The sequence below is a fragment of the Arvicanthis niloticus genome, chromosome 1 (genome assembly GCF_011762505.2).
Source record: "Arvicanthis niloticus isolate mArvNil1 chromosome 1, mArvNil1.pat.X, whole genome shotgun sequence".
In the NCBI taxonomy this organism is placed as follows: domain Eukaryota; kingdom Metazoa; phylum Chordata; class Mammalia; order Rodentia; family Muridae; genus Arvicanthis; species Arvicanthis niloticus.
The window spans coordinates 17,223,901-17,235,735 of record NC_047658.1 but is presented as its reverse complement, the minus strand read 5'-3'; the positions used below and the strand labels follow the sequence as shown (position 1 = coordinate 17,235,735).

At 37.1% G+C, this 11,835-nt stretch overlaps 1 protein-coding gene across 1 annotated transcript; it reads right to left on the bottom strand.

Moving 5' to 3' along the window:
* Positions 1 to 9,027: 9,027 nt before the first annotated feature.
* On the bottom strand, positions 9,028 to 11,595 carry LOC117724772 (uncharacterized). Its single transcript, XM_034524694.2, has 3 exons — positions 11,545 to 11,595; positions 11,288 to 11,348; positions 9,028 to 9,994 (listed from the first exon to the last, which is right to left on the bottom strand). Exons 1-3 carry the CDS (start codon positions 11,576 to 11,578, stop codon positions 9,028 to 9,030), a joined length of 1,062 nt encoding a protein of 353 aa, XP_034380585.2. The 5' UTR covers positions 11,579 to 11,595.
* Between the last annotated feature and the right edge of the window lie 240 nt (positions 11,596 to 11,835).

Below are 11,835 nucleotides of genomic sequence, written 5' to 3'. Positions count from 1 at the left end.
ACCCCAACCAATCACAGACATCCTTACTTGAAAAGTATGATTCCATGCTACACAGTATTTAAATACACAATGGGTCACTTATTGATACATACTACATTATTCACTGAAGCAGGAAGATAACTGCTACCAAGTAAAAGCATGATAGAAGACAACAGTAGCCACAGAAGGAATATAAGAGTTACCAAATAAACTTTAGTAAAGGGATTTGTCACACACACAGCACACTTCAACATCAACTTCAAAATTGTCAAAATATAAACCACATGTGGAGATATGAAGCATCAGACTTGTGTGAACATGGTAAATTATTTACTTGCTTCAAGGCTATTATGAAAAAGAAGTGCACTTCTGGTCTGGGCCCGAGCACTGAGCAGACCACCCAACCTGACAAAACCTAGATGAAGTGGGGCTACCAGGAGCTCTAACCTGGGCAGTATCTCAGGTAAGGAATCAGCAACACTCACCCCAAACGGGGGTTGACCGGGGCACACAGGGACCCAGGAATTCACTCCTGGCCAGGAGCACTGGTGCCTTCCGGTCTGGGCCTGAGGGCTCAGTGGATCCCGGTAGATAGCTCTGCACCCAATCTCACAGAACCCAGAGGAAGCGGGCTCTCAAGAGCTCTAGGCCGGGCAGTATCTTAGGTAAGGAGGCAGCAACACTCACACCAAATAGAAAGTAACTGGGACCCACTGGGACCCAGGAATTCACTCCTGGTTGGGCATACTGGTTCCTTCCTGTCTGGGCCCGAGCATACAGCAGATCCCAGGAGGCAGCTCTGTACCCAACCTCACAAAACCCAGAGGTGGCAGGGCTCTCAGGAGTTCTAACCTGGGAAGTATCTCAGGTCAGGAGACAGCAATACTCTATCCAAACAGGGAGTAACCAAGACCCACAGGGACCCAGGAATTCACTCCTGGCCCAGAGCACTGGTTCCTTCCTGTTTCTGCCTGAACACTGAGCAGAGCTTGGACCTCAGCTCTAACCCCAGCAGCAACACTCATCCCAAACCGTTCTGACACAACCAAGATAATAGGAAAGACAAGTCTCCAGTCAGAGACAGCTCAGGTAGCACCAAGGAGATCCAGATGGGGAAAGGCAAGAATACAACCACCAGCAACCCAGTGTACTCGGCTTCATCAGAACCTAGTTCTCCCACATTAGAAAGTCCTGAATTACCCATATCACCAGGAAAGCAAGAGTCAGATCTAAAATCACTTCTAATGACGATGATAGAGAACTTTAAGAAGGACATAAATAACACCCTTAAAGAAACTGAGGAGAACACAGATAAACAGGTGAAAGCCCTTAAAGAGGAAACACAAAAATCCCTTAAAGAATTACAAGAGAACACAACTAAACAGGTGAAGGAATTGAACAAAAACATCCAGGACATAAAAATGGAGGTAGAGACAATTAAGAAATCACAAAGGGAGACTACCAGGGATATAGAAAAGCTGGGAAAGAAATCAGGAGTCATAGATGCAAGCATCACCAACAGAATGCAAGAGATAGAAGAAAGAATCTCAGGTGCAGAAGATACCATAGAAAATATTAACACAATTGTCAAAGAAAACAAAAAATGCAAAAAGTTCTTAACACAAAACATCCAGGAAATTCAGGACACAATGAGAAGACAGAACTTAAGGATAATAGGTATAGAAGAAAGTGAGGATTCCCATCTTAAAGGGCCAATAAATATCTTCAACAAAATTATAGAAGAAAACTTCCCTAACCTAAAGAATGAGATGCCCATAATCATCCAAGAAGCCTACAGAACGCCAAATAGACTAGACCAGAAAAGAAATACCTCCCGTCACATAATAATCAAAACACAAAATGCACAAAACAAAGAAAGAATTTTAAAAGCAGTAAGGGAAAAAGGCCAAGTAACATATAAAGGCAGACCTATCAGAATTACACCAGACTTCTCACCAGAGACTATAAAAACTAGAAGATCCTGGATGGATGTCATACAGACTCTAAGAGAACATAAATGCCAGCCCAGGATATTATACCCAGCAAAACTCTCAATTACCATAGATGGAGAAACCAAGATATTCCATGACAAAACCAAATTTATACAATATCTTTCCACAAACCCAGCACCACAAAGAATAATAGCAGGAAAGCACCAATATAAGGAGGGCAATTATACCCCAGAAAGAGTACAAAAGTAAGCCTCTTCCAACAAACTCAAAAGAAGATAAACACACAAACAATGCCTCCGCTGTTAACAAAAATAACAGGAAGCAATAATCTCCTCTCTTTAATATCTGTTAACATTAATGGACTCAATTCCCCAATAAAAAGACATAGGCTAATGGGCTGGATACACAAACAGGAAGACAAGGGAAAGTCCACACTCACATGGAAATTGAACAATACTCTACTCAATGATAATGTGGTCAGGGAAGAAATAAGGGAAGAAATTAAAAACCTATGGGACACAATGAAAGCGGTGCTAAGAGGAAAACTCATAGCTCTAAGTGCTTACAAAAAGAAACTGGGGAGGGTATACACTAGCAGTTTGACAACACACCTGAAAGCTCTAGAACAAAATGAAGCAAATACACCCAAGAGGAGTAGACAGGAGGAAATAATTAAACTCAGGACTGAAATCAACTAAATAGTAACAAAAAAAAACTATACAAAGAATCAATAAAACTAGGAGTTGGTTCTTTGAGAAAATCAACAAAATAGATAAACCCTTAGCCAGACTAATCAGAGGGCAGAGAGACAGTATTCAAATTAATAAAATCAGAACTGAAATGGGGGACATAACAATAGAACTCGAGGAAATCCAAAAAATCATCAGATCTTACTACAAAAGCCTATACTCAACAAAATTGGAAAATCTGGATGAAGTGGACAATTTTCTAGACAAATACCAGTTACCAATGTTAAATTAGGAGCAGATAAACCATCTAAACAATCCCATAATCCTGAAAGAAATAGAAGCAGTCATTAAAAATCTAGTCACCAAAAAAAAGTCTGGGACCAGATGTTTCAGTGCAGAATTCTATCAGACCTTCAAGGAAGATCTAATACCAATACTTTTCAAACTGTTCCACAAAGTAGAAATAGAAGGAACACTGCCCAATTCATTCTATGAAGACACAATCATGCTCATACCTAAACCACACAAAGACCCAACAAAGAAAGAGAACTTCAGACCAATTTCCCTAATGAATATCTATGCAAAAATACTCAAATAAAATTCTCAAAAACGGAATCTAAGAACACATCAAAACAATCATCCATCATGATCAAGTAGGCTTTATCCCAGGAATGCAGGGTTGGTTCAATATACGGAAGTCCATCAATGTAATTCACTATATAAACAAATTCTCAATTGAGGAATCTCGAATGGTTGAGCCATTACAAGGTCCCCTTTAATTACTGGAGGTCAGGCCTCTATCCCTGCCTTGGCAAGATTAGAATCGCCACAGCCCTTCTATACATGGAAGGGAGGAGATGTCAGGGGCAGCCCTGCTTATACACTGAAGGCCTAAAATCAGCCATAGGCCTAAAATCAGCAATAGGCCTGACATACATGCCTGCTAACACAAAGTCTTGGGTCTCTATGGAAAAACACTGAAACAGATGTCTATAAACTATTGTAAACAGGCAGCTTTTGTGGAAATCTACCAGCTTGAGTAGTTATAGACCTTGTAAATAGATGGCCTTGGCAGATAGTAACAATTTAGATAAGGACAAGTGAAGCATAGGCAGAGTCATAGTGACCTGACCCCTGAACCTTCACCCAGCTAATACCCTGCTCTGAAAGATATCTGTACTCCCCCTGAACATCTATGCTCCTGTGTCATCCCCTTCCCCACATCCTGCATTTTCGTGTTTATAACCCCTGTGTTAAAAAGTAAAAATTATGATTTGGTAATAATAAAAAAAGAAAAAAAAAGAAATGAAAAGAAAAGAAATAACACACAGTGTCCCCCTGGCTCTGCTGACTTAGCTTCTGACAATCCATTTTCTTGTTCTCAGAAATACTTTGAATTATAAAATGTTATTGTGGTTTTTGTTAATATGCTGAGTAAAATAATTTTTATTTATTTCATTTTAAATTTCAAAGTTTGTAGTGAGTTAAAATGTCCTTCAACATAATTATAGGTCATATTTATTTTCATATTGTAAAATGCAAGTTAATCTGCTGAACATTTTTTAAAAAATGGATTCCTTTTTGAGAATTTCATATATGAGCACTATATTTACATAATTTTTTCTTTCCTTCCTCCCACTCTTCCCAACCCCCAATACTTTTCAAATATATCTTATTTAATTATTGTTCATATATGTATGTATATATGTATACACATATAAGTATGTATGTATATACAAATACTGATAAATAAAGTGTTTTGGGGGAAAAATTTGTTAAAACTGAGGACAAGTATGACAAAAGCATTTAAGAAAATTCAGCCAGGCTTTAATTTTTTTTTGTTCCTTGTTACGAAGTCTTGTGTATTGAAAAGGTAAGTTTGTTTGCTATAAAACCAAGTCACATAATTTAAGATGATTAAAAACATTAGGAGATAAACACAAGTTTCAAAGTTGAGTTTAGTCTTCTTTGTGGTATTTTTACCCCCTCTAATATCTTTGTGCAGATTTCACCAAATCACTTCAAGTAGAAAATTAAGGAAATTATTTTTGTTCTCAAATTTACTTTAATCACAAATGTATTTCTGTTATATTTCAAAAATTCTTGTTATACATAGCTTATGTATTTGTAGACTAATAATGTAAAGACCATTTTTTTTATCCAAAATAAACACACCTATACTGTAATAAAAAAAAAAGAAAAAGAAGTGCAGCAACAATTTTCTGGTGATTGAATGTGATGTCTAAATCTTTTTTTTTTTTTTTTTTTTTTTTTTTGTTTTTTCGAGACAGGGTTTCTCTGTGTAGCTCTGGCTGTCCTGGAGACCAGGCTGGCCTCAAAATCAGAAATCTGCCTGCCTCTGCTTCTCAAATCCTGGGATTAAAGGCGTAAGCCACCACTGCCCAGCATGATGTCTAAATCTTTACCAAGTTGTTTACATGAATAGGATTTTTCTCTTGTATGAGTTTATTTATTCCCTGATGTCAAGACGATTAAAGCCTTTAAAATATTTACAGGGCTAGAGCCATGGCCAAACATTTAAGACAAGTTCATTTCAAGGACCAAGGGTCAGGTTTTTGATGAAGTCCTGTAATTCCAGCTCCAAGGAGATCTAAGGACTAACATCCTTTGGTATCAGCATGTAAAAGCACAAAGCCACATAAAGATACACTGACATCACATAATTAAAATTGAAAAAAATTGTTAAACAAATACATTTTCACTCATGAATGTTTTTCTTGTGCAAGCATTCATTCCTGTAACAGCAGTGTTGAGGCATCTAAAGGCTTACCTTCAGTTTTTCCTTATCATGTTTTGATTCATATAACAGAAACAAGAATGTATGTTTGCAGTCAGAGAAATTGTTACTCTAAGTTGATCATATCATTTGGGAAGATTTAACAAATGCTGCCCTGGTGGAGGAAATAGTTCACTGGCTTGAGAGTTTACATCTATACACCATTTCTAGTTCCTACTCCTTGCTACATGTTGTATGTGAGCTCTGAACTTCCCCCTTTAACTGCAATGTCTGAAACGTGTGATGATACTTTGATGGTGTGAACCATAAGCCAAATTAAACTGCTTCATAAGTTGCCTCAGACATTCTGTTTTATTACAACAATAAAAAAGGTACTAATACATACCCATAAAGTTTTATACCTGGATGAGTTTTTTTGTGTAATTAAAGTATAAAGTCTAAAAGGGTTAGCTTTTGTCCAGATGAGTTTGCAGGAGCTTAAACAGATTATTGACACATGTCAGATTTTTTTTCTCCAGGATAATCTTATGTAATAGAATGTGGACTGGCTAATGATCTTACCAAATCCCCTTCATTATGAGTTCTTTCAGGTCCTCAAGCATTACTGTGATATGTAAAGGCTGTAACAGACTGATTATACACTAAAGGATTTACTCTTGTATAAAGACTACACTGATTCACCCTAAAACAAAAGAATATACCTTCTTACCACTTCATGGTATCTTCTCCAAAACTGACCATATAATTGGTCACAAAACAGACCTCAACAGACAACAAGAAGACTGAAATAATCGCATGAATCCTATCAGATCACCATGGACTAAGGCAGGTCTTCAATAGCAACAAAAACAACAGAAAGCCCACATACACACGGAAGCTGAACAATGCCCTACTCAATGATAACTTGGTCAAGGAAGAAATAAAGAAAGAAATTAAAGACTTTTTAGAATTGAAGGCATAACATACCCAAACTTATGGAACACAAGGAAAGCAGTTCTAAGAGGAAAACTCAGAGCTCTAAGGGTCTCCAAAAAGAAACTATAGGTAGTATACACTAGCACCTTAACAGCACACCTGAAAGCTCAAGAACAAAAAGAAGCAAATACACACAAGAAAAGTAGAGGGCAGGAAATAATCAAACTCAGGGCTGAAATCAACCAAGTAGAAACAAAAAGAACTACATAAAGAATCAACAAAACCAGGAGCTGGTTCTTTGAGAAAATCAACAAGATAGATAATCCCTTAGCCAGACTAACCAGAGGGCACAGAGACAGTATCCAAATTAACAAAATCAGAAATGAAAAGGGAGATATAACAACAGAAACTGAGGAAATTAAAAAAAACATCAGATCCTACTACAAAAGCCTATATTCAACAAAACTGGAAAATCTGGATGAAATGGACCATTTTCTAGACTGATACCCAGGTGCCAAAGTTACATCAGGATCAGAAAAACCATCTAAACAGTCCCATAACCCCTAAAGAAATAGCAGCAGTCATTAAAAGTTTCTCCACCAAAAAAAAGCCCAGGACAAGATGGTTTTAGTGCCAAGAAGCCCATTTCTTTGTTTTAGGCCCATGTCAGATTCTTGCCAAGTGGCTCCAAAAGCTCCCCACTTCTCCCCCTCTTTTGTTTCATAACAAGACTGAGCCTGTCTTAGGTCTTTCTGACAAAAATGCCCTCCTTACCTGTCGTGGAATATACATTATCAAAGGCAATGCATTTCTGTCTTAGGTTGGTAAGGCTCTGTGCAGAATCTTACCCATCCTTGGCTTGCCAGCCTGTTAAATAGCCCTATCTGGGGGTCCATTTTCAGTTTCAAGCCATGTACTTTAGATGCCAACATGTTGTTGTTGTTAAAGACAAGCTTTAACATGATGGGCAGGAATAAAAGTATTCCCAGGACAAAAAGGGCTAGCAACAAGCTTGACCAAAACAGAAATACTGACCTCAGGCCACGGGTAATTTTATCAGCAGTATCTGCCACATCAAGGCTCAGCAGAGCAGCATTCTTGAAATTCATAAGCTCACTATGCAAAATTAAACATCCAGAGAGGTGTTAGACTTATGCCAAATACACTGTACGTGTCTTTAAACTTTTTCCTAATTATAATGACTGCCCCTATAAATTTTGGAGCTAACATGAATCCAATGGTATTAGGCATGACACTCGAGATGGCTCCTTACTCTTAAACTCTGAACCTCCTTCCAATATTTTGAATAGGATAAAGATCAATTTGTTGTTCCAAATGCCTATCTAAATCCTCTTGTATATTCAACATTAGTAACTTTTGCTATATGATTTATAAAAGTAGCTGTCTTAACTTCTTGTGTCAAAGCAATTGCTGAAGCAGCGGTGCTAGCAATTAATGTAATTAAAGCTGTTATACCAGCAGTAATCAAACCCACTACCCTCTTGCTTTTGCTTAAATCCTGACTCACTTCTAGTACTTGCAAGCCTTTTTCAGAATATCAAGGTTCTGCGATATTCAGGGCAATAAAACAAAAGCTGGTTGATATACCTCCATAACAGACATGCCGGGTTTCAACACACTAACACAATTACAAAGTGTACAATCAATGCAACTTATATTAAGTATTGTAGAAGAAACAAAAGTAATTTTAACTTGATAATTAAAAGAGCCTTAATACATGTACTAACACTTATTCGAAATCCAGATCCTGTCCCAACTTTATCTCTTGCTAGCGTAATATCATAGAGAACTACAGGTAACTTCCATATATGTCTCTGAAAATGTCCAGAACCAGCCTTCCAAATGAAGACTGTTATTTCCAATATTGGATTGATTTCTAGACCAGTCTGTGATTGAGTCCAAATAACTGGTCACCTTTAAGAAAAATACAAGAGTCATTATAACTTCTCTTTTTGATTCTCTGTTCCATGAGGTCTAAAAGCTTGAGGCAAGGAAGCTTGTCCCATTTGGGGTATAGGTAAGCAAAGGTGGGTCAGGAACATATATCCAATACAGTTTCCCAGTTACCATTGTCTGGGCACTCATCAAGCTCACAGGACAGCATCCTTTGTCCCAGCATCAGCATGTCTTACCTATCACTCTGGCAGCCACCATGCTCCTTTAGCATCCTGCAGAAAAAACCACAAACATGCCCTCTTCCCCATATTAAATACCTGATCAAGATCATGCAATATGCTGGTAAGTGAATCTTTCCCTTTCACCTATGCATAAGTATGCCTAGTTGTAGAGCGCCATAGACACTCAGCAGAAAGTTCCTTGGCATCTAAATTTTTAAAAAGATTTAAAATAAAAAGAACATGATTAAATGGATTTGTGGTGTATGGGGATATACCTCCCCCTTTTTTATTTTATGAAGATATTGTTTTAAAGTTCCATGGGCTCCTTCCACAGTCCCTTGTCCTTGACAATTATAAGGAATCCCAGTAATATGGGTAATACTAATTTGCTGACCAAGTCAAAATGTTCAACTGCTACTGCCAGTTCCATTATGTGTTTTTTATTATTATAACAATTTCTAATATCTATTTTTCTACATTAAGAGATAACTGATGTGTAAAAGATTTACCACATATCTTCCATTTATATGGTTTCTCTGCAGTATGAATACTTTCACAATGATGAAGAATATAGAAATATGCAAAGACCTTACATGTTAAATACCTTCATAGGGTTCCTCCCCCAGATGATTCCTTTTATGTCTCCAGAGACTACTGTGATGTGCAAAGGCTTCACCACAGTGATTACATTCATAGGGCTTCTCTCCAGTATGATGCCTTTCATGGGTTTGAAGACTACTGTGACGTGCAAAGGCTCTACCACACTGATTACATTCATAGGGTTTCTCTCCAGTATGTGTTCTTGTATGTATTTGGAGACTACTGCTTTGTGAAAAGGCTTTATCACAGTGATTGCATTTGTAAGGTTTCTCTCCAGTATGTGTTCTTTTATGCATTTGGAGACTAGAGTGTTGTGAAAAGGCCTTATCACATTGATTACACTTGTAAGGTTTCTCTCCGGTATGAATTCTTTCATGAGATTGAAGATGACTGTGAGATACAAATGATTTTCCACACTGACTACATTTATAAGGCTTCTCTCCAGTATGTGTTCTTTTATGTATTAGGAGATGACTAGGTTGAGAATAGGCTTTATCACATTGATTACATTTGTATGGTTTCTCTCCAGTATGTATTATTTTATGTATTTGAAGATAACTGCTTTGTGAAAAGGCTTTACAACAGTGATTACATTCATAAGGTTTCTCTCCAGTATGTGTTCTTTTATGCAAATGCAAACTACAGTGATATGCAAAGGCTTTATCACATTGATTACATTTGTAGGGCTTCTCTCCAGTATGTGATCTTTCATGTATTTGAAGATACCTGGGTTGTGAAAAGGCTTTATCACATTGATTACATCTGTAGGGTTTCTCTCCGGTATCTATTTGGAGTATTTGGAGACTACTATGACATGCAAGGGCTTCACTCTGTTGAAAGCCTTCAGAGGGTTTCTCTTGAGTTTGAATTCTTTCATGGTTTTGAAGATGACTGTGATATGTGAAGGCTTTATCCCATTGTGTATATTCATAGGGTTTTTTTCCAGCAGGACTTCTTTCATGCCTGCAATGATAATTGGAACATGTAAAAGTTTTATCACATTTATTACACCCATGAATCTTTTTTTATCTGTATGAATTAATTTTACAATTTGGTCTAATTGTAAAGTAGAATCGGATCTTAAGGTCTTATCACATTGTTTAGTCTTGGTGTTCTGCTTCACTGTGGGTCATTTTACATCATTAGAGATACCTGTGATGGTTAGGGCATTTATTACATAACCCACATTTATACCAGACTTTTTCTACATGAAGTTTTTCACATATTTGAAGAGAACTTCGAGAACTCAGAGCTTCACCACTCTGATTGAATTCATGAATTTTCTCACAGTGAGTTATACTGTATTTGAAAATTCAAGAAGGACAAACAAAATTCCCCCATTCCTAATGCTCACAGGCATTTTCTGCAGTACGAGTTTGTGGTTGTATTCCAAATGAAGTTGAAAAACTAAGTGATTACAAACCTGTATCACACCCAGAAAGTCTCCTCAAAGTGGGGACTACCATATATCATCTAATAAATAGGAAAGAGAGAAACTTTGCTTCTTTCAATATCCCTATGCTCATATAGCCTGTATCCAGTATGACATATAATATACCTATTAAAAGAATAACAACACATTTAATCCCAGCACTTGGGAGACAGAGGCAGGCGGATTTCTGAGTTCAAGGCTAGCCTGGTCTACAGAGTGAGTTCCAGGACAGTCAGGACTACACAGAGAAACCCCGTCTCAAAAAACAACAAAAAAACCCCAAAAACAACAACAAAAAAGAATAACAAATAAGAGGTTTTCACATTGCATTCACAGTTTGAGTTTTTGTTCCTCACAGACATGAAGTGTAGAGTAGGAATTCAGGTTTCTCCACAACAACATTCTTAATTCTCCTAAACTTTCCCTCTCACTGAACTTAGCAAATTTCAGACAAGTATATGAGTAACAGCAGCTTTACTATGGGCTACTTGCTCATTTGAAGGATTTGGACATATACATATCACCTATTCAGTGTGGATACAATTTGCAATATCTGAGTGGTGTGAAAGTACATGGAATGGCAGTTCTACAGTGTAGCTCCAATGGTGATATGATTCAAATAGTTATATCTGAAGAAATACTGTCATAGAGGAATGCTTTGCAAACACAAATCAGCTGCCTGACATCGAGGTACTTGCCTTTGTGAGAATTTAATAGTCATCAAAAACCTAAAGCGGTCTAAACTGTTGTTGATCTTTAAAACTTCAAGAACACATTAAATTTCTTTCAAAAGCACATTTGAATCAAGTTTCACAAAAAATTACCTTCCATGTCTTCTATCACTTTCACAATGTTCTTCAATATTATGGTCTTCCCAATTGTATCCTAAAATATAGTACCAGAAAATATACATTACTGGTAATTAGTCCATAAGCCATTATCTATAGTGAACCCTAGAACTATGCCTGCTTTATTTACCTCAGTCTTCCTCATTCAATTATAAAAGAGCATCAATAATCAAGAAACAGCTGTAACCCACCCACCCTCTATTTTAAAGCTCAAAAGGAAAATTCAGTTTTACCTATAGCAATGAGGTTCCTGTAGGTCTCCAGCATCACATCTTTGTAAAGTCTCTTCTGAGACAGATCCAGCAAGGACCACTCCTCCCGAGTGAAGTGTACATGCACATCATCATAGGTCAATGCATCCTAAAATATCCCATACAACAGAAACCGTGATAGTGATAACACTTCAATGAATACTTCACTGACAATATATTCATATAATTCTGATGATTTCTGAACTTAGTCCATGATGGAGAAATTCTAGTATAATCAACAAATCATTTTAAAAGAAAATCAAATTATGAGGT

Coding starts and splice junctions, on each gene's coding strand:
- LOC117724772 (XM_034524694.2), bottom strand. CDS start 11,578: ATGCTGGAGACCTACAGGAACCTCATTGCTATAG. Junction 11,349..11,544: donor CAGGAACCTCATTGCTATAG/GTAAAACTGAAT, acceptor ACTATATTTTAG/GATACAATTGGGAAGACCAT. Junction 9,995..11,287: donor AGTGATAGAAGACATGGAAG/GTAATTTTTTGT, acceptor TTATCATTGCAG/GCATGAAAGAAGTCCTGCTG.